At 37.4% G+C, this 21,281-nt stretch overlaps 1 protein-coding gene across 1 annotated transcript in view; it reads right to left on the reverse strand.

Annotated features, from left to right (window-relative positions):
• IQUB (IQ motif and ubiquitin domain containing) overlaps positions 1-8,048 on the reverse strand; it is a 54,763-nt gene extending 46,715 nt beyond the window's left edge. Inside the window, exons 1-5 of the mRNA XM_065884198.1 lie at positions 7,628-8,048; positions 5,193-5,327; positions 1,893-2,054; positions 1,631-1,803; positions 1,260-1,415 (exon numbers count right to left, since the gene is read on the reverse strand). Coding sequence (XP_065740270.1) covers positions 1,260-1,415; positions 1,631-1,803; positions 1,893-2,054; positions 5,193-5,327; positions 7,628-8,048 — 1,047 coding nt within the window. The remainder of the gene's footprint in view (positions 1-1,259; positions 1,416-1,630; positions 1,804-1,892; positions 2,055-5,192; positions 5,328-7,627) is intronic.
• Positions 8,049-21,281: the final 13,233 nt, after the last annotated feature.

The raw sequence follows: 21,281 nt of genomic DNA on the forward strand, positions 1-21,281 counted from the left end.
CTAATCCCTAAATTACACTTGGAGCAACCACTTAGCAAATAACTAAAAAAATTTTTTAAACAATAAAGCAATAATAAAAAAGACGACCTCATTAAAATTGGACAAAGTATCTGAATGTACATTTCTCCTAAGAATATATATAAATTGTTAATAAGCACATGAAAAATATTCAGTATAATTAGCCATCAGGGTATGCAAATCAAAACCACAATGAGATACCACTTCACACTCACTAGGATGGCAATAATCCAAAGGTGCTGATAAGGATATGGAGAAATTGGAATACTCACACACTGCTGGTGGGACATAAAATGGTGCAGCTGCTTTGGAAAACAGTCTGACAGTTCCTCAAAAAGGTTAAACAGAATTACCATATGAGGGCTTCCCTGGTGGCACAGTGGTTAAGAATCCGCCTGCCAATGCAGGGGCAAGGGTTCAAGCCCTGGTCCGGGAAGATCCCACATGCCACAGAGCAATTGGGCCCATGCGCCACAACTGCTGAGCCTGCGCTCTGGAGCCCACAAGCCACAACTACTGAAGCCCGCATGCCTAGAGTCCGTGCTCTGCAACAAGAGAAGCCACCGCGATGAGAAGCCCGTGCGCTGCAACAAAGAGTAGTCCCTGCTCGCCACAACGAGAGAAAGCCCACGCGCAGCAACAAAGACCCAACTCAGCCATAAATAAATAAATTGCCATATGATCTAGCAATTACATTCCTAGGCAGATACCAAGAGAAAAGAAAATACATATCCACATAAAAACTTGTACGTGAATGTTTATAGCAGCCTTATTCCTAATAGCCAACAAGTAGAAACAAATCAAATGTCTATCAACTGATAAATGGGCAAACAAATTGTGGTATATATATTGGCCTACCTACAGTAGGTATATACAATTGGGTACATACAATGGAATATTATTTTGCAATATAGATTGCAATATATTGATACACTTTGCAACATGGATGAGCCTTGAAAACATTATGCTAAGTAAAAGAAACCAGTCACAAAAGACTACACATTGTATGATTACATGTATATGAAATACCCAGAATAAGCAAATCAATAGAGGCAAAAAGTAGATTAGTGGTTGCCTAAAGCAGAAAGATTGGAGGGAAATAGGGGCTGGCTGCTATTGGATGTGGAATTTATTTCTGGGATGATGAGAATGTTCTAAAATTGACTGTGGTAATGGTTGCATAACTCTGGTTACACAGTAAAAAGTCATTTAGTATTCACCTACAATAAAAGTTATCTTACCGCCTTTAATCTTTTAGCATGGTATTCTGCTGCTGAAAAATATTTTCCTGGTGCTACCAGTTTATCAGTCATATTTGATACATACACACCAATTTTAGTCATCTGTGTGGATGTTGTATTTGTAGTTTGCTGGAGCTTTCTTCTCTGAAAAACTGTCTAAAATAAAAACATTTTAAAAATTTAAATAAATATCCACTATATACACATAAAGTGAGTAAAGAACATATTTTCCTACACATTTAAGTTAATATCTTTTATTATTTTAATTACCATATAATTCCCTAGAAGATTTTAATTTTAGAGAGCTACACAATAAAACATTTTTTGATTCTGTAGCTTCAAAAACCTACATGGAAAAATAAAAATATTACCTGTGTATCCCTACAAAATGCATTCAGTTTTTCAGGAATCTTTTTAGGTACAGTTTGTGTTCCAGCATTGTGATATTCCATTCCTGTTACTTTATGTCTGAATCCACCAAGAAATGGTTTGTGAAAATCAGATTTTATAATCTCAACAGCTACTTCCTGGTACTGATCAATGCCTGAGGAGATAAAACCAAGATTAAATGAAAGTTCAACTACAAAGGGACTCTAAAAAAATACTTTATCTAAAAGATATCAAATAACTAACCAGTTTGTAGTCTGACAGTTATGATTTGAGAGGCATCACTTGATCTATCTATTCTTTTGATTGGATATAGATCTGGATGTAAAGAAAAGATTTCCACTTGGACAATATCGTGGGGCTTAACTCCATGTTGTAGTAGCATCTCATGGTCTTTAATAATCATTCCTAAAAATGAGATAAAATTATAAGAAGTGTTATGGCAAAGAAATGATTATATGTATTCATTTTAAGGGATGGGAAACATCAATGATGCTTATATGAACACATATTGTTTAATTACCAAATAGCGTATTGATGATGTCCACCTCTTGCTGTATTATTAGTATCAAAAACTCCACAATGGAAAAAATTAAGGTGGTACTCCTGAGCAAGAATTCAGCATTATAAGTAAAGTAAAAATACAACTCTCAACTAATAAGAAATACAAATATACAATAACCATGCAACTTTAAACATTTAAAAATAAAAAACACATTCTATAATATGAGCAAAATCATATTCTAAACATCGATTCTCTAAAAAGTCACAATGTTTTATACATAAGCATAGGACATATCCATATCAGGGAAAGCCTGATTATTTTAATACACACTCCTAATGTATACACTCAGCGTTCTAAAGAATCCCTTCCTTTCTGTTTCTATAATCAGAAATTCATATAAATTAATTCATGCCAAAGTAGAGCTAAGACTCAGTTTTTTGCTGAAAAAAGTGTACATCATCACCTTACTTTTATGTTTTATTGCTTCAACTTATACCCCCAACCCCACTGGTTTATTTCATAAACTGACTATAAATTTCTTTCTATATTTTAAGGCATACATAAATACATACAATGTTACTGGCTGCTGCTTTGTATAATGATAGAAACTATTACAGTTTTCCAATGTATGTTCTTTCTAAATTACAATTAGGAATTTAACATAGCAAAGGTTTGTTTTACTCATTCTTAGAAATATGTCAGATACCAGTAGTCTATTTTAGCTATGTTCAAGAAAGCACATTCAAAAATATTTGAGTTTTGGGCTTCCCTGGTGGCGCAGTGGTTGGGAGTCCACCTGCCGATGCGGCGGACGCGGGTTCGTGCCCCAGTCCAGGGGTATAAGTTGGGCCGTGGCCGTGGCCGCTGAGCCTGAGCGTCCGGAGCCTGTGCTCCACAGAGGGAGAGGCCACAGCAGTGAGAGGCCCGCGTACCGCAAAAAAAAAAAAAAAAAATTAACGTTATATGGATTTTGCAATAGGTTGAATAATGGCCCTAAAATATATCCATGTACATTCCTAGAGTCTATGGATGCTACCTTATATGGAAAAAGTAACTGCAGATTTTATTAAGTTAAGGATTTTGAGATGGGTAGATTATCCTGGATTATTCACATAAGCCTTAAATGTAATCATAAGTGCCCTTTAAGAGGAAGGAGGAGGGAGATTTGACTACAGAGAAAATGATATGACAGAAGCAGAGAGAGATTTAAAGATGTTATGCTGCCGACTTTGAAGATGAGGAAGCCCAAGAATGCAAGAAATGCAACTCTAGAAGCTGGAAAAGGCAAGGAAGCAGACTCTCCCCAGAGCCTCCCGAGAACAGCCCTGCTGACACCTTGATGTTATCCAAGTGAAATTGATTTAGGATTTTTGGCCTCCAGAACCATAAGCAAAATAAGTCACTAAATTGTTACAACAGTCATAGGAAACTAACAGAGATTCCTCTTCCAACTAACACAGAGCCCTCTTCAGCCCTCTAATTATTTCTGTTGTAGGCTTAGTCCCACCAAACTTGGACTCCAGTTCTACTATTAGAAGAAAGTACCTGTCTTAGAGAGTGGTTGTCACAGATTCAAGCTCTTTTTTTATTGCTGCTGACATAAGCCAGTGGCGATGCATGGTATTTACACATAAAGAAGAAAAGTCATGAAGTGCAAAGAAATAGATTCTTAGGTACCACTGGCCAGGTGCTCAGTCTCAAAGTGCTCTCTCTTCTCCAGTTTTGAACTTCACCTTATAGTTAATGCCAAGCAGTTCCAAATTCCCTTTTTGGAGTCATACCTACATTTAAGTTCAGACTCTGCCACTCATAAGCTTTGGGAATTTGCAGAAGTTCCTCAAGCTTTAGTTTCCATCTTTCAAAAAAAATTAATAGTAATACCTACCTCCAAGGATTGTTGTGTAGATTGAATGATAATGTGATAATGTAGGCAGAATATTCTGTAGAAGGACTAGCACATAGTAAGTGCTCACTGAATTAGCCATCATCATCAACATGATCATTATCATCATCAGTATCATTATTGTTACAATAACTATTTAAATTTTAGCTTTGTTTCCTCAATCAAGCTTTAGTAATCTGTTGTTTGAATACATGAGCATCTTACTATTGGAGCACATTCATTACAATAGTTTTCTAAAAATAATTTTGAAACAGAACTGATTGTTTTTCTCTGATTTGGCAAGGAGGAAGAACTTCATAGGTGTGGCTTATTCCTTTTTAGCACTTCGGATTTTCCCACACAAAAAATGTTCTTATTGCCCTAGAAACTTGTGGCATCTTTATAAGTTAATATCAAACTTTTTAAAATAAAATATTATGATCTGTGCAGGCGTATTCTACAGAAACATTTCCTGAGCTATTCTAGTCTGCTTAATTCTATCACAGTTATTAAGACCTCAGCCTCTCATGACACAAGGCTAATATAAGGTGGGCTACTCAATATTGCCCACAAAATATAAATAAAGTTGAACATCATCAGAATGTGAACTGATCTTAATGTACAGAAGACTGATAAACCATTTTCAGTCCTCTTCTTTTTCTATATATACATGCTTATTCATCATCTATCTTTTTAACCTCATTTCCTCCTACTTCCCATATATAATTTACTTCTATTCCCTCTAAATTCCTTACCACTTCCCAAAAGTCCCAGGTTTTCTCACCTCTTTGGGACTTAGCAAAAGTATTATCACTTTTATCAGATGAAGCTTTCTAGAATCTCCCAGTTTCCTTCCTCGCTATTCTCACAGTTTTTTGAACATATCTCCATCAAAACATTTACACACTGTGTGGTAACCACTGCGTACATCTTCTTCCTTCCTAGTCTGTAAACAACTTGAAAACAGGGATTTTGTTTCATGTTTCTTTATATCTTTGGCTCTTAGCAAAGTATTTGGAACAAAGTATGTCCTCAATAATAATGTGTTGAATGAATGAATATATAACCACAGTATAATGTTCAAACAGTAAACATGAAGATATTTAGTTTAACAAATCAAAGAGAAGTCTTGATAAGTTTTATTAGCCTCCAAGCTTACCTGCACATCTTATCTGCAGGACAGAAGGTGGGACACCTAATAGAGATGAAAAATGATCCTTGAGGCATTTTAGAACAGTGTGAACTTTAAAGGGCATTATAATTTTCTGGCCCACAGGAAGAAGTACAACTTTTACTGTAGAAAAAATAAGAGAAAAAAAGAATCATAGTTAAAAGCAAGGGTCAGCATCATAGAATCCACAGGCAGAGAAATATGGGACAATTTGTAATCACATAGAATGCAGGTTGTCTCTGCCATGTTCTCCCACCACACCTCCGTAATAAGAGCTACTGTTCATTTTCTAAGAGGAGAAGTGACAAACATTCAGTTGCAGCATTTTGCTTTGAAAATCAATGCATAATCTCAAGAATTAGCATCAATGGTCAATGCCTGCTCCCCCAACTCCAGCTCAAAGTTCAGATCTCTCTTGCATTGCCTTATATGAGGATCAGTGCACGTTCGAGATTACCTCCTTGCCCAGAATACCGTGAGAAGGAGGAAATGAAACTAAAGTGCTTTTAAAGATTCTTTTAAAATCATTTAAAATTTTTAAAGATTCCCAATATCTGGTATATATAATTCAGATATAAACATAGGAAACATCTCAGAACATCAAGTGTTTTTGTGTAGTATTACAAAGGGAGACCCTGAGACCTGAACTTAGAAACATACATGCTTTGATTAGATATTTATACCATGCATCAGGAAATCAGTGTGTACTCATGAAGTTAAGAAAAACCAATAGGGAAATTTTCAAAGAAAATTTTCCTTGACCTTGCGATGACAAAAGATTATCTAAGTCCATTCTTCTTCCCATAATTGATTTATATCTATAGCTGGTAAAATGCAAAACAGAAAATCATTGTTTTTTACAAATATCTGGAATAACTATGCACAAATCTACTTTTCACAAAAATGGACATTATGTAGCTCACTCCCAACTCTATAAAATAAAAATCAAGACACATGTTAAAAATAGAGAAAAACTGTTATTATAAAATGATTATCTGTTCAGAAATTATAGGGAGGGTATATAATACTTAAAAACTAATTATGATGGGATAAACTTTTTACTTTTATATCTACAGACTTTAAATTTTAATGGAGAAGATATAAGTAAGATGGAGTGGAGAGTACACACGTAGACCAAAAAGTTTCATATATTGCTAGATGCCTGACATGACAGTTTTCATAAAGCTCTATGAGACATTCATCACTAGTCCCAGCATGAAATGTAACAAGGCATTATTGATGCTAAGGTTCTTTAAGCTTGTTAAATATTATTTTCACAGTTCTCTCTTAGTAAGAGAACACTCTCACAGATGTTACATTATCAGAAGGCTATTTTAATTGTTTACTGGATTCAACATTCTATGATTAATGTATTTTAAATTTTCCATAGCAGTGACTTCCTAAGCTTTGGGAAGGGAAAGTTTGTTCAGGAATCTGTGAGCCTCAGGAAGTACAGGACCAAGACCACTTTTTAAAAAAATCATCATATATTTGGTAAAAGCTATAATCACAGGGAATCACAGAATTATCAAAAAATGGAGCCCAAATTCACAATGAATAATGTAATTGAGGGATAACAACTTCAATTAGGCATAAATGGGCTTGATTACTTCTCCTCCTCCTTTTTATTCTTACTTGTGTGGACACACCACACAAGAGCTAACTACTCCACTAGATTCAAAAGCTACATTGTACCAGCCAGACTAAGCTGCTGTTATTGTTAAATGATGACCCATGTTCTCCACTCTATGGATGGAAACTCTCTCCAAAGTTATGGACAAGGGAGGAAGGAGCAGTCAGTTAACCACCCAAGTAGAATTCTCCATGTAACCACATTCTTGCTGCTTCCCTTCTGCTTTGTTACCAAGAATGTAGTAATAACTTCCACATGCCATGTGATCAACATTATGTCTTTAAAATTAACCCATAATGAAAGACAACAATGATTTTTCTGAAGCTTAATATAAGTTAACACTAAGCAGAAATATGGAAATACGTAAAAGCAACGAGATATGTGGAATGAGTACTGTATATGAAACTAGAAAAATATGGTGTCAAGTTCCCATCCCACTTCTTGCTAGTTATGTACAAATAATTCCAAAATGGCATGCAAAAGAATTACAATTATACTCAAAAATTTCTCCCTAAACATTTTAAGAACCTATTTTATTTTGGAAAAACAGAGACAACACTTTAAAATTTATTGATGCTCCTTTATTTAGGGAAGTAGATACTGCAGAATAAAGGAGAGGCTTCACACATAATTAAGAGATTCAAGTGGCATAGCCACAGAGGTTTGGTGGATAAGAGAGTGGGAAAGTAATATCAAATATAAAATAAATCTTCAAGCAAAAACAAACAAGAAAAAACAACCATTCTTCAAAATGAGGCGGAAAAAATACCCTATCTTCCCTAGGTAATACCTGTTGCTGACGAATCTTTCATTGATGTTTTCAGAGATTCCTTTACAGCCTCTATTTTTTCCAGAAATGCCAGAGAATCTTTTGAATATTGTTCAGCTGACTGCACTGCATTATCAGATTTAGCTAGAGACTCTCCACTGTCTCCTGGAGAATATGAAACTTGTTCATCTGCCGTAACGTCTTCCATGAGTTGCTTGACATCATTTAGTTCCAGGCTTAAAACGCTCTGGTCACTCGGCTCCTCAACACGTTTTTCACGGCCCCCACTAGATGGTTCTAGTTCAGATTCACAGTCTTCAGTTTGATCTGACTCTGGAACCTCTTCTGAGGGAACTGGAATATTGGTAGTCCCAAAAGCATCCTCTCTTTCTTTTGATGAATCAACATTCTGAGCATCAGATCCTTCCTCCTGGTCAGACATTGTCCTGAATTAAAAAAAAAAAAAAAAAAAAAAATATATATATATATATATATATTTACTACATTTAAAACTTCTACATCAAATATCAAATTCATTGCTGGCATACAGCAATGTTCATAGTATACTACCATGTGGCTCATTATTTTTTTAATATTATCTTAGTAATGGCATTAGGTAAAAAACATTGGTGAATTTTTAATAAAAACACCACAGAAAGTAAAAATGTGTACCAAAAAAAGAACCTCAAAACACAATAAATTTGAGAGAAATATTCTATGAAGAATATATATATATTTTTTTTTTTTTTTTTTTTTTTTTTTTTTTTTTGCGGTACGCGGGCCTCTCACTGTTGCGGCCTCTCCCGTTGCAGAGCACAGGCTCCGGATGCGCAGGCTCAGCAGCCATGGCTCACGGGCCCAGCCTCTCCGCGGCATGTGGGATCTTCCCGGACCAGGGCACGAACCCGTGTCCCCTGCATCGGCAGGCGGACTCTCAACCATTGTGCCACCAGGGAAGCCCTGAAGAATATATTTTTAAAATTCTAAAATATATTGTCATCTCTTATTCAATGAACAATGCCTTGTGAAAGAAAAATTTTTTTCAATAGCCTTTTTTCTAAAAAAGTCTATTTATGCTTCTGACATTGCAACTGAATAGAAGCTCCAAGGAACCTGACATCTCCACAGCAACTATATGCTGGAAAGTACACACTGTAGTAGCTTTGCTCTCACAAATTGTAGCAGAGATGTCCAGTGACCTCTGTCCCCCAAAACAAACATATCAACAAACAAATGTGGGTTGATCTTGGAGCTAACTAGGGCCTAAGCTACAGCAACCAAGACTTTTAGCTTGGGAAACAGTACGACAGCATACAGGAGCTTGGGCCAGGGTGGGCCAGAGCAGCCCAGAGCCAGGCATCAGAGGCAGGAGCTGGATCAGAGCAGTGAGAAGGCAGTATAGCCAAGAGCCTACCTATAGAGGTTGGCAGCTAGGAAAAGGGGAAGTGACCCTGAGGCTGATTTCCAAGGCAAAAGCACAGGGAAGATTAAAACTTGAATAGTAGTGAGATGGAAAAGCTGTGTTTGGAACTTTCACTTAAGCATAGATCCTTATGGAGAAAAAAATTAACCTTAGTGAAGTTCTCTGGCTACCAGATGACAAATTAAAAATAATTAATAACAATAATATCCTGAATAAAAATGTATACTTGTTGAATTCAATGAATACAGCATTAGAGCTGAAGAGAGAACTAGTGAACTGGAAGATAAATCAAAAGATTTTATATAGACTGTTGCAAAGAAATAAGGATATGAAAAATATGAGAGATTAAGAGCCATGGAGAAAAGAATCTCCCTGCCAACTCAAGGGGACATGGGTTTGAGCCCTGGTCCGGGAAGATCCTACATGTGCGCAGCAACAAAGATCCAACACAGTCATAAATAGATAAAAGAAAAATTTTTTAAAATATATTAAAAAAACAACAAAGAGTGTGCAACAGAGACTGCACGTAGCCTGTGAAGCCCTTTTCAGAAAAAGTCTGCCAGCCCCTGATCTGACATGTGTCAAATTGGAGTCCTAGAAGAAAACAAAGATGGAAGGGAGAAAATATCATAAAAGGTAATGGCTGAAAAATTTTCAAAACCAATTAAAAATATGAATCTAGGGGCTTCCCTGGTGGCGCAGTTGTTGAGAGTCCGCCTGCCGATGCAGGGGACACGGGTTCGTGCCCCGGTCCGTGAAGATCCCACGTGCTGCGGAGCGGCTGGGCCCGTGAGCCATGGCCGCTGAGCCTGCGCATCCGGAGCCTGTGCTCTGCAACGGGAGAGGCCACAACAGTGAGAGGCCCGCGTATGGCAAAAAAAAAAAAAAAAAAAAAAATATGAATCTACAGGTCCAGGAAGCACAATATAAAAATATACTTAACAGGATAAATAGAAATAATTCATAGCCATTTATATTGTAATTAAATTACAGAATAACAGAAAATCCGAAAAGCAAACAGTGATCAAGGACATATCATCCACTGTTTTGAATCATATTTGCTGGCATTAATGCAAAGGAAAGAAAAGTAAAATCACTGCAATTTCTCATCAGAAAAATAGAAGCCAAGGCAATAATTGACTAATTAAAAGAAGGTTAGCACATGACTAATTAAATTAGCACATGACTAATTAAATAATAGACTAATTAAAGCTATCAACCCAGAATTGTACACCCAGCAAAACTATCTTTCAAGAAGAAAAACAGAAACATTTACAAACAAGTTATCACCAAGATATCTGCTCTAAAGGAACTTCTAAAGGATACAATTGAAGAGGAATAAAATGGGCCCAACGTAAGTCTGAAGTGCAAGAAGGAAAGGCAAACAAATAAATCATAAACATATGGGTAAACCCAAATAAATATTGTCAACACAAAATAATAGCAGAAAATTAAAATATGAGACAATAAGAATATGTAACTGGTAAGGGAAAGATGACAATAAACTATTATCAATTCCTTATACTGTTTACAAAATTGAGAGCTATGATATTCTTAACTCTAGACATTGTTAAATTAAATATGCATAGTTAAACTTCAAGAACAACCAATAAAAGAACTGAAATAAAGTTTTAAAATTCCGGAACAATAAAGAGAAAAAAAATGAGACAAAACTGAACAAAACTTCAACTTTTAAGAAGTTCGAGAAACTTCTTTAGGCTCTCATCCACACACAAAAATCTTCCTTTTGGTTATTTTCTCCTATAACAAAGTTTAGTGTCCTGATTAGAGAGAGAGCACCGTAAAGAAGCCTTAACTCCTAGCAACATAATTATCTACCCTTTTTGGAGAATCTGAGATAATGGTTTTGTTTCTATCTGGTGGGTCATCCTCCCCCCAAAATGGCCAAGATAGCATCTTCTAAAACAGCAACAGCAACAAAATCAAAAACTTCTGCTCTTCAAAAAAGACAACTAGAAGAATCAAAAGGCAAACCATACACTGGGATGTAGTTTTTTGCAAAACTCTTAATCTGATAAAGGACTTGTACACAGAATATACACAGAACTTGCAAAACTCAATAATAAGAAAAAAAAACCAGTGAAAAAAATGAGGAAAAGATTTAAACAGATCTATCACCAAAGAATATACACAAGAAAGCAAATAAGCAGAGCCAGGACAAGATTGAGGCAAGCGTGGGACCTGCGCTACCTTATACACGCACTTGCACCTGAGAATAAATGCCTCCTAAAATTTTAGACCTAGTTGCCTCAGTTGCCTCACTCTAACCCTGGCCCTGAGTACAAGCACATGAAAAATGCACAATATCATTAGTCATTAGAGAAATGAAACTTCAAATCACAATGAGATTTCACTACACATCTATTAGAATAGTTTTAAGAAAATTTTGGCCCAACAATAGCCAGTGAGTATGAATATAAGTGGAGCTCTTTCATATGCCTTGAGGCAAAAATGAAAACTGATATAGCATTTGAGATAACTGTTTGTCAGGTTTCTTGTAAAATTAAACACATTTATCATATGACCCAGCAATCTGTATCCTTTACCCATGTGGAATGAAAAACTACATTCACTCAAAACCTTCACACAAAAGTTAATAAAGGCTTTATTTTTAATCACCAAAAACAGGAAACACCACAAACGTTCCTTAGCTGAGGAATGGATACACATACTATGATGCATTCATAAAATGGAATACCACGCATAAATAAAAAGGAATAAACTATTGATACACACATGTGTGAATCTCCAATAAATTATGATAAATGAAGAAGCCAATTCTAAAGGCTACATACTGTATTGTTCAATTAAGTGAAAAAGCAAAGCTCTTGGTTCACAACCTCCAGAATTCCCTGGGTAAAACAGAAATTGAGCCTGGTACACAGAGGGCAAGGAGAATCGAAGAAAGAGGCAGACCGCTCCAGACTTCAGGTGGCAGGTTTAATAAGCAAGTACACTTACAAAGGAGGGTTGTCTTAGGCAGCCTAAAGACAGTAAATCTCAACATCTACCCGCCAAAATCCTGAGTTTATGAGATCTTAACTGGGTTCAGTCAGGTATACCGTTCTGATGGTCTCAATAGCACATCTCCTAGTTCAGGAACAATGGGCAGAAGGTACATTCCAAGGACAGGGGAGGGGGAAAGAGCCTCCGATTGCCCCCCTGGGTAGTGGGTAAACCGGAGGTCACGTCCTTTCAATGACCTCTCCTCCACCAAAAGCACACACCAGTATGTACAATGTTACAGATACTACTTTTGTATATGTGTAGAATACCTCTGGAATGTGAACTGGAGGACAGGGAGTTGGGGAACATGGGTGCAAGACAGATTTTCACTGTTCATTCTTTTTACTGTTTGAACTTTTAATTATGTATTCAAGGGTAAATGATATAATCTTTAAAAAGTTGTTTAAGGGCTTCCCTGGTGGCGCAGTGGTTGAGAGTCCGCCTGCCGATGCAGGGGACGCAGGTTCGTTCCCCCGTCTGGGAAGATCCCACATGCCGCGGAGCGGCTGGGCCCGTGAGCCATGGCCGCTGAGCCTGCGCGTCCGGAGCCTGTGCTCCGCAACGGGAGAGGCCACAGCTGTGAGAGGCCCGCGTACCGCAAAAAAAAAAAAAAAAAAAAAAGTTGTTTAAAAAGAAAAAAATACACTCTACTATGATTGCATACCAAAACGTCCCCCTTTCACCTACAATGCATAATTTCGTTGGTGTATCCAGAATATTAGTGTAAGTAGTATGGCAGGGTTCCAGTTTTCCCTTCTACCAAATAGCCTTGTTGAGCTTTTAAGTTTCTTAAGAGGGCACAGCAAAGACCGTGGGTGGAGAGGAGTGAAAGAGGAATGTCTGAAAGCGCTCTATTTACTAAAGACTAAAAATGGTCACCATGGATGGCTAAACATTTTCTAATGCCAGACTGGGTTGCACACACGTCTTGCTTCTATATTATTAACCGTGATAAACACTCGGGGTGGGAGGTGAGGTACACCTTCCTAGCTTGATGCCGCTACTTCCGAATCCCAAATTAGAGATAAGAGCCAGAAAAGGAGCCAAGAAAGATGGGATGCTTTGCAGTTTTTGGGTTTTGTTTCTTTTTGCGGTACGCCGGCCTCTCACTGTTGTGGCCTCTCCCGTTGCGGAGCACAGGCTCCGGACGCGCAGGCTCAGCGGCCATGGCTCACGGGCCCAGCCGCTCCGCGGCATGCGGGATCTTCCCGGACAGGGGCACGAACCCGTGTCCCCTGCATCGGCAGGCGGACTCTCAACCACTAGGCCACCAGGGAAGCCCATTGCACAGTTTTTTAGGCAAAGGTGAAACATTCCCGAGTGGCCATACAGTCCCCAGAGCCCAGGTTGCATCAACGCCCCGCACAGAGCCCTCGGAGTCCAGCGCCTTAGTCACCCGCTCAAGGTCGACCTAGGGGTCGGGCCAGTCTAGGGCAGCCAGAACCTGTCCTCCTACCTAAGAAACGCAGTTAGTCGGGTAGAAGCGATTTCCCGAGCTCCTAGAAAGCCGACTCCACACGCCGAATTCTCTGTTTCCGGTTGTATCCTAGCAACCTCCCCCGCACCACTCCCGCGAGAAGAGGCGGTGCCCGCGCTTAGAAAAAAAGGGTCGAGCGATGGAACCAGGGGAGGGGGCGGAGCCAGGGGAGGAGCGGAGAGAAGGAATGAAGCAGAGTTTGGGGCGGGGTGAGGGAGAGAGCGGATTTGTTACCTACTCGCTACCTAGGTCCGAAAGTGGTTCTGATGGTAACCACTCTCTAAGCTGTCTTTCACGCTTGTGAAATGGCACAGTTCTCCGAACCAAATACTGACAGCGATTCGCGTTATGGATATAAAAAATCAGGGTTAGAGAAAATGTAAATATGAAGTGTGAGTGAGGGCTTAAGCAAAGGAGAACACAGGTGTACAACAGGTGCCTACTTGCTTTTCTTAAATTTGGAACTTGGCTCTTAGCTCCCTTGCAGCCAAACAGAAAAGGGAGATAGGAGCTATTAAATAATTCCCCTTTTAAGTCAGGAGAAGCAAAGCTATTGTTAATCACTGAATTATAAACGCTGTTTTTCCCCTATGACTATAAATTCTTTAAATTGAGAAGGTTTTTAAAGAAGCACGTATTATTGCGGGAAAGGATCAATTGTGTTCCTATTGTATATGTAGTAACAAACTTCATGTGGCTTCATAATAGCTAACATTTATTATTATTTGTTACTAAGCACTTACATATACTTCTAATTTAAATTTTACGATTTTTTAAAGGAAGAACTGTGATCAGCTTCCTCTTACTAATGAGGAAACTAAGGCTCAGAGAGGTTTGGTCGGGGGGAACCAGAAATAAACCCAAGCAGTGTGACTCCAGAACTTCCATTTTAAACCACTATTCTATGCTGCCTTTGACCTAAAACCGTTTGATATTTAAAAAGGATGTAAGATTAATTAATAAAATTAAAATTTGTGTTATATATAGTACAGGTCCATTCTTTCTTCATAATGTTCAATGTCATCATTCCTTTATGCCATTCTGTTGAAATTGCATTCTCCTCTCCCCAATAACTTCCTAATGGCCAATGTAATTTTTTTCCGTCTTTATCTCATTTTAAAATAGATATTTCTTACTAGAACAATATAAAATATGTATTATATTCTCAGATGAAATTGGCTTTGCTAATGGTTTTAGATTACTTTTTTTTTTTTTTTTTTTTTGGCTGCACTCGGTCTTAGTTTCAGCAGGATCTTTAGTTGCAGCATGCGGGATCTTTTCTTAGTTGCGGCATGCCAGATTTAGTTCCCTGACCAGGGAGGGAACCTGGGCCGTCTTCATTGGGAGGTTGGAGTCTTAACCACTGAACCACCAGAAAAGTCCCAAAGCATATGCATTTAAATCATTTCATGAATCCACATATTCATGAAGAGCAGAGAAAAGGGCATTTTGATAACCACTAGGGTTAGTCTCTCATGAATAAACCAGATGTTGCTGGAGATATGCAAATTCTTCCCAGTGATCCCGTACTCCCATCTTCAAAATCATAATGTATCTTAAATTTTACTAGTAATGAGAGTTTAATTGGTTTTAAACACTCACCTTTCTGGGTCTCCTGTTTAAAATGTATCATTCACTGCCCTCCCTGTTAGGGACAGTATGAAAAGCTAGATTTAGTCATAGAGGCAGGAGATGGAGGGATGAAAACCTGATGGTAGATAACTTAAGTACTTCACCATCTTAAATGTGACTTGATACCCACTATATGTTCATATTTTATTTATAGTTTGCTGTGGAGGCGATTTTATACAACTCAGTTTTACAATATAAGCTTAACTTAATTGGTAGGCTTCCCAGGTAGTCTAGACAAGTTGGAAAGCACATCAAAATCACATACATATATATGTGTATATACACACACAAACACACACACAGATATACGGTTGTTTGGTTATATAAAATAAATGTAAATGCAAGCTGAAAATAACCAATCAGAAAAAGACCCTCAATTCTGAAGGTGGAAAAGTAATTTAAAATACCATTTTACTTTTCACCATAAACCTTTGCATTTTTCTCAGGATTTATTGCCCAAAATGACTTATCTTTATTTCTCATGAAATAAGAATCCACCTTTCTTTATCTCAGCTTTTATTTATACATTTCTTTTAAAGTATTTTTATTTTTACAAAGATGCCATCTAGTGGCTTTATGAAATCAAGCATTTCAAAGTATTTCCCATTGTTACTTCATGCTAAAATGCAAATGAATGAATCAGAAAAAAATATTAGAATAATTTAGACCAAGAACCTGAAAATTATTCTTTAGAAATTACCTGTAAGAACTGAATTTGGATCATAATACCTTTATGAGCTTTTTAAGAGACTGGAAATACAGATCCATAGTCCCTTTTCTGAAAACTTAAGAGACAGATGTGTTTGAAATTCAGGTTTTTTTCAGATTTTTGAAAGGTAATATGGACATATACTGTATATTCTGTAACACCTTCAGTGGGTCTGGGGAAGTACTCCAGAAGCAAATACATTAATACTTCTGTAACAAAGTATATTCATAATCACATTAAAGTGGGATAAAGACCATAAACAGCCTTTTCTCAATTCAGGTCAGGTTTTGCTTCCAAATGAATTATTAAAACACTTCCCGTTTTCAAACATTTTTGGAGTTTAGAATTTAGATATGGAATTGTGGACCTATTTTACCCTAAGAACCAACCCTCCAGTCACAGAAAAAGAGAGTTAAGTGAAATATTATCATAAAATAGTAATGTTTACCTTTAGAAATGCCTAAAATGTTCACCTGAAAAAGAAATCAACATATTTGAAGATTATGAGAAATCTCAAAAAAGAATCTCTGCAATGCTTTTCATTTAGTCATGTATAGAAAGAAGCTAATTGACCATACATATCATGTACACACACAACAAAAAATAAGCAACTAATATAAAACTAAAGACCACTTTGAAAACTCTATGTTAGTAATGTGTGGCAAGTTAAATTTATGAGTTCTATAGTACATTCCAAAAAAAATCTTTTTTAACTTTGGTTTTCTATTTCTTGTTTCTATATATGATTTGCCATGTTCCCTTTCCCCTGCCTCTGTTTATGAAACCACGTGTTGAAATGTCATCATTCTCAGCCCAGATCCATTGTGTGACTCTTTTGAGCACTGTCGACCCTCATTAGACATGTAATATGAATAAGAAACAAACTTTTGTTGTATTAAGACACTGGGATTTAGGGGTAGCCTATTCTAATTAACTATTTTTCTCATATTTTCCTTCACTAAGGATAGTTTTGGCTAATTACCTCTAAATGAAAACATTCGAATAAATTTCTTCAGTCCCCATCAATAATTCAATTTCTGTATCACATTCCCACTTTGATTTTGTTGGGAAGAAATTTTCCTCTACCCTTCCAGAGTCTTCTGCCTGGTCAAAGAATTAAGTTGACATGAGACAGATTAACAAGAGAAAATCACACAAATTTTAATAACACATACATGGGAGAGACCCAGGAAGACTTGAGTAACTCACCAAAATGGCTGAAACCCTCACACTAAATACCATCTTTAGCTAAAGACAAGAGGATGTTGTGGGTAGTGGTTTGGGACTTCAGAGGGGAGGAAGGCATTTCACAAGGATATAAAAGAGCGAATGTTTGGTAAATAAATGTTTGCTGGGCCATGCAGAGACAATGGAACACGGAAGTTTTAACAGACTTTGCTAGGTTCCTCCCTGTCTATACACCTAGTTCATACTATAGTTATGTATGGTGATAGCTTCCTTCAAAATTTCTTCCTGAGTCTTTTAGGCCTTGATTGTTTTCAGCTCAAAATAATCTGCATACCACAGACGTATTGGGGTGGCAAGTTTTGCTCCCCTACAATTTCTTGTGAATTCTATTGAAAATAAACCTCTTCATTCTCCTCTAAACCAAACTCCTATCTTCTCATTTACTTTTTTCTCCATTGTAATTGTAGTATAGGCTGCCATCCCACCAAGTACTGTGTTTCAAAGGAAATTCTGACCTAAGATGCAAAATACTACTCATGGTATGTTTGGTGATTCGTCGCTTTACCCTAGACCCCAGAACACACTTGCATAGGCAGTTTCTTTAACTTCCATTTGTCTCTATAGCCCTTGAGAGTGGGAGTAAAAAGAAAAGGCTGATATTAACTTATATGTGGGAATTTTCTTCGATGGAACACTGTTGATTTTCTCCCTTTGAAGAAAAAATGTGAGGGTAGCAAACTGCCCTCCTGTGATTAAGAAGCCTGATATAGATAACTGGGGACGTGGCAAGGGTTCAAGCTCTAGTCAGTCCTCTCTTCAGTTGGAGAACACGGTAGGCAAGGTCCTGCAAGACCTGAAGATCTTGCCTTTTTGAGAAAAATGAAAGTGATCTTCAATTTCATGGGAGAGTTCCTGGGTAAACAGTAGAACACAGACTCTGGAATACTGTCTTGGCTGTTAGAAGGAATTAGAAGAGCTGGCCCAGTGGGAAGGCCCATTTGAACAGCCTGATGAAGCATCAGGTAAAGAGACTTAACTTCTGAAGGCAACACAGCAAGTCTTCCCATTGTAGTAGGTCCTAAATTCAGCTACTTAAGAATCTGGTGACAAGAGTCATGTGGATTTGAGGAAGCTCTCACCTGGACCCAAGTGAGAGGCAGGCAAACCGGCTAGGTTGACCAGCTGGGTTGACCCGGGGAGAAGTTGCCCTGCACTCCACTTTGCAAATGTGGACGAGGCAGCCGTCAGGGACCCTTGCACTTAAGAGAGCTGGCCTCAGGGCCTCTGGGGCCCCTCCAGCTCAGAAATGGAGGCTGACAGGTTGCTCACCCCTGCACCCACCAGCATCACAATAATGTAAGCTGCCTGATCTTCTCCATTTGATAGATTTGACAGAAGGTTGCTTTCCTTTTTATCTAGTATCCTAATCTTCATTGCTGTGCTCAAAAATAAATCTGCTTTGCCTTGTAACCACAAAAAAGCTCAATTAGCTTCACTTCTCTAACTATACTTTAGGATTAGAAAATGAAATTAAAACAGAGATAAGCTTCCTTACTTCCATCCTCAATTCTGAGGGAAAGGAGTCAGGGAGTGGAATAATGGGGAAGAGGCAAAATGACACCTGAGGTCTGGCGGCACATGATGGCTGCCACTGCTGGCAACATATCCTTTGTATTCAGAAAGGCAGACAACTTCCCAGCTTCTCCTGATCAGAAAGGCTGGCAACCCTCAAGGCTGAGCCATATCTTGTGTACCCAGGATAGCCATGGCTCATACCTATTATTCTTATCACACTTCCTTTCACTCTCACAATCATTACACGATGAATAATTATATGCTTATCCTAGATATAAGCCATTTTCATCCCAAAGGAAAGAATGCCAGAAATTTGAATATTCTGCACTCAGTCCACAGACTGGAAAAAGGGGGCATCACTTTGCTGCTACTTTCTTCTTTGTCTGCAAAGCTCAAACTGATTAGCTTCTTTTTCTTGAGGTGCCTGGATTAGGGTGATTTACTTGAATGAGACCTATGAGGAGCCCAGGGAGACTGAAATGGGCCACTCGGAAAACTACTCAAATTAATCTAGAAGCCACTCAGCAACAACTGAAGATCTTTAAATAGAAGAATCAGCTGCAACAGATCAGGAAAGGTTAATCTGGAAGTTTATAAAAAGCACCTGGAAAACATCTGCAGCCATAAAAACAATCAGGTGTAAGATTATAGGGGCAGTCGGAATGGCAGCTAGGAAGTGTAAAAGAGTGGACCACCACAGTGATGTCTTTAAAATACCTATCCCATTAACATTATCTGCCTATGATCCATACGAAGATTTCTGTACAAAATGAAATCCAGTTTATTACTTTAGTTTTTTATAGGTACTTTGACAGAAAAAGTTAAGAAAGCAGATCTATATTCTTTTTTTTTTAGATCTACATTCTTTTGGTGCAGTCCAACCAGTACAGGCAGGAGGGACAGCATCCCAAGAATATTCATTAAAAAAATATAATGTTTAGGAGCATGAGTTCTGGAGCAAGACTGTCTAGGTTCAAAAGTTAGCTCCACATCTTACTATGTAACCTTGGGTATGTTATTACACTGTCTCTTTGCCTCAGTTTCTCCAGGGTCCCCATGTTGCCTAATTGCAGGGGAGCACTACTTGCAACTGAATTCTGGTTTCTTTTTCTGGAAAAATTTGCAGGATCTCACTCTTAAGAGTTGTAATGCAGATCTAATGAGTAACATTAGTCAAGTACTTAGAAAATTGCCTTTTCTATTAACAAACAGTCATTATTATTATTACTATGACTACTACTGCTATTCTACAACTAGCATTTTAATTTCTAATGTAAACATCATATAAGGTCCCCTTTTATTAACAGCCACAGGAGCTCTGCTGGTGAAATATATAAGATGCCAAGGATCAAGGGAGAAATGGAGCTGGAAGTATGTATCAAGTCATCTTTCTGTTTTCATGTAACCAAAGGACCTGAAAAAATTGTTGGCCAGAAAAATAGCTTTAAAGCACCTATGCAAACATGCTTTAAGATCATATATTTTGACCTCAGTAAAATTATATATTAAAGCAAATGGTTAGAACTGAAAAGGAAGATATATTCATAAATTCAACTTCTTTTACAGAGAAGGAAATAAATAGGTTCTTTTGAGAAACTGACCACGTGCCTCGACTTAGTCACTGAGTTCACAGTAGTGCTAGAGCCTGGGAATGAGAGCCCCTGGACTTGTCCCCAAATGCTTTTCCCACTTCCCACACAGAAGCGTCCTCTTGCAGTCTGACTGCTAAAAATTAACTCAATCCACTTTAAATATTCCTTTAGCATTCAATTTACAACTATATAAGGGGAGAAATATTGGAAAAAAAGAAAAATACATTTTTTTCCCTCATTCCAAAAATTCTAAAAGGTTCTGTTTGGCCACAAGAGATAGCAAAACACATATATACATGCACACATACACACACAAAAATAAAAGTACATTGTTCTTATCTTTGAAGGTAAGAACTACCAAATTTAAATACATAGAAATGATAGGAGGCTAGGTAGAAAAGGTGAGGACATATGAAAAGTAATTTTATTTTTGTTTAACCTTAAACTTACCAAACTGCTTCTTTCTTTGAACAGCATTTATCTTGTTTGATACCCAGCTGCACTCATATTGGAAATTAGTGAAAACTACTTAATGATTCCACTTTGAAGTTATAACCATACAACTAAGATGTTTTGAATATAAGCCTATCTGTAAGTCAGATAAACTTTAAGAACTCTTAGTGTCTCTTCTTTTACAGAAATTCTATCTCTATCCTACTGTACTTCAGTTGATCAAGAAAACTAAAGGCAAAGGGCCAGAAAGCTAACTTCCTTAAAAATGAGACAAAAGGAAAAGTTTTTCCAACTACCACTATAAATAAAAATTTTTCTTTCAAATACCAAATCAATTTTCTCAAGTGTACAATGAATTCTAATTTGATAGGTATTTTTCTTACTACTTCACTTCAAACAGTGACCTATAAATTTGTTTAAACAACAATAATAATTAAGTACCTCTTATGTTTTTTCAGAATAAAAAAATTAAATGATGTGTTGAAGATACTACTAAAAATACTTCACCTTTTGAATATGGCCCCTGCATTGGAGATCTATAGGAATTTTTCCAATTAACTTTCAAATCTTCCCACAACATTTCTGTTTTAAAAAATATT

This window comes from Phocoena phocoena, chromosome 9 (genome assembly GCF_963924675.1).
Source record: "Phocoena phocoena chromosome 9, mPhoPho1.1, whole genome shotgun sequence".
Taxonomy (NCBI): Eukaryota; Metazoa; Chordata; class Mammalia; order Artiodactyla; family Phocoenidae; genus Phocoena; species Phocoena phocoena.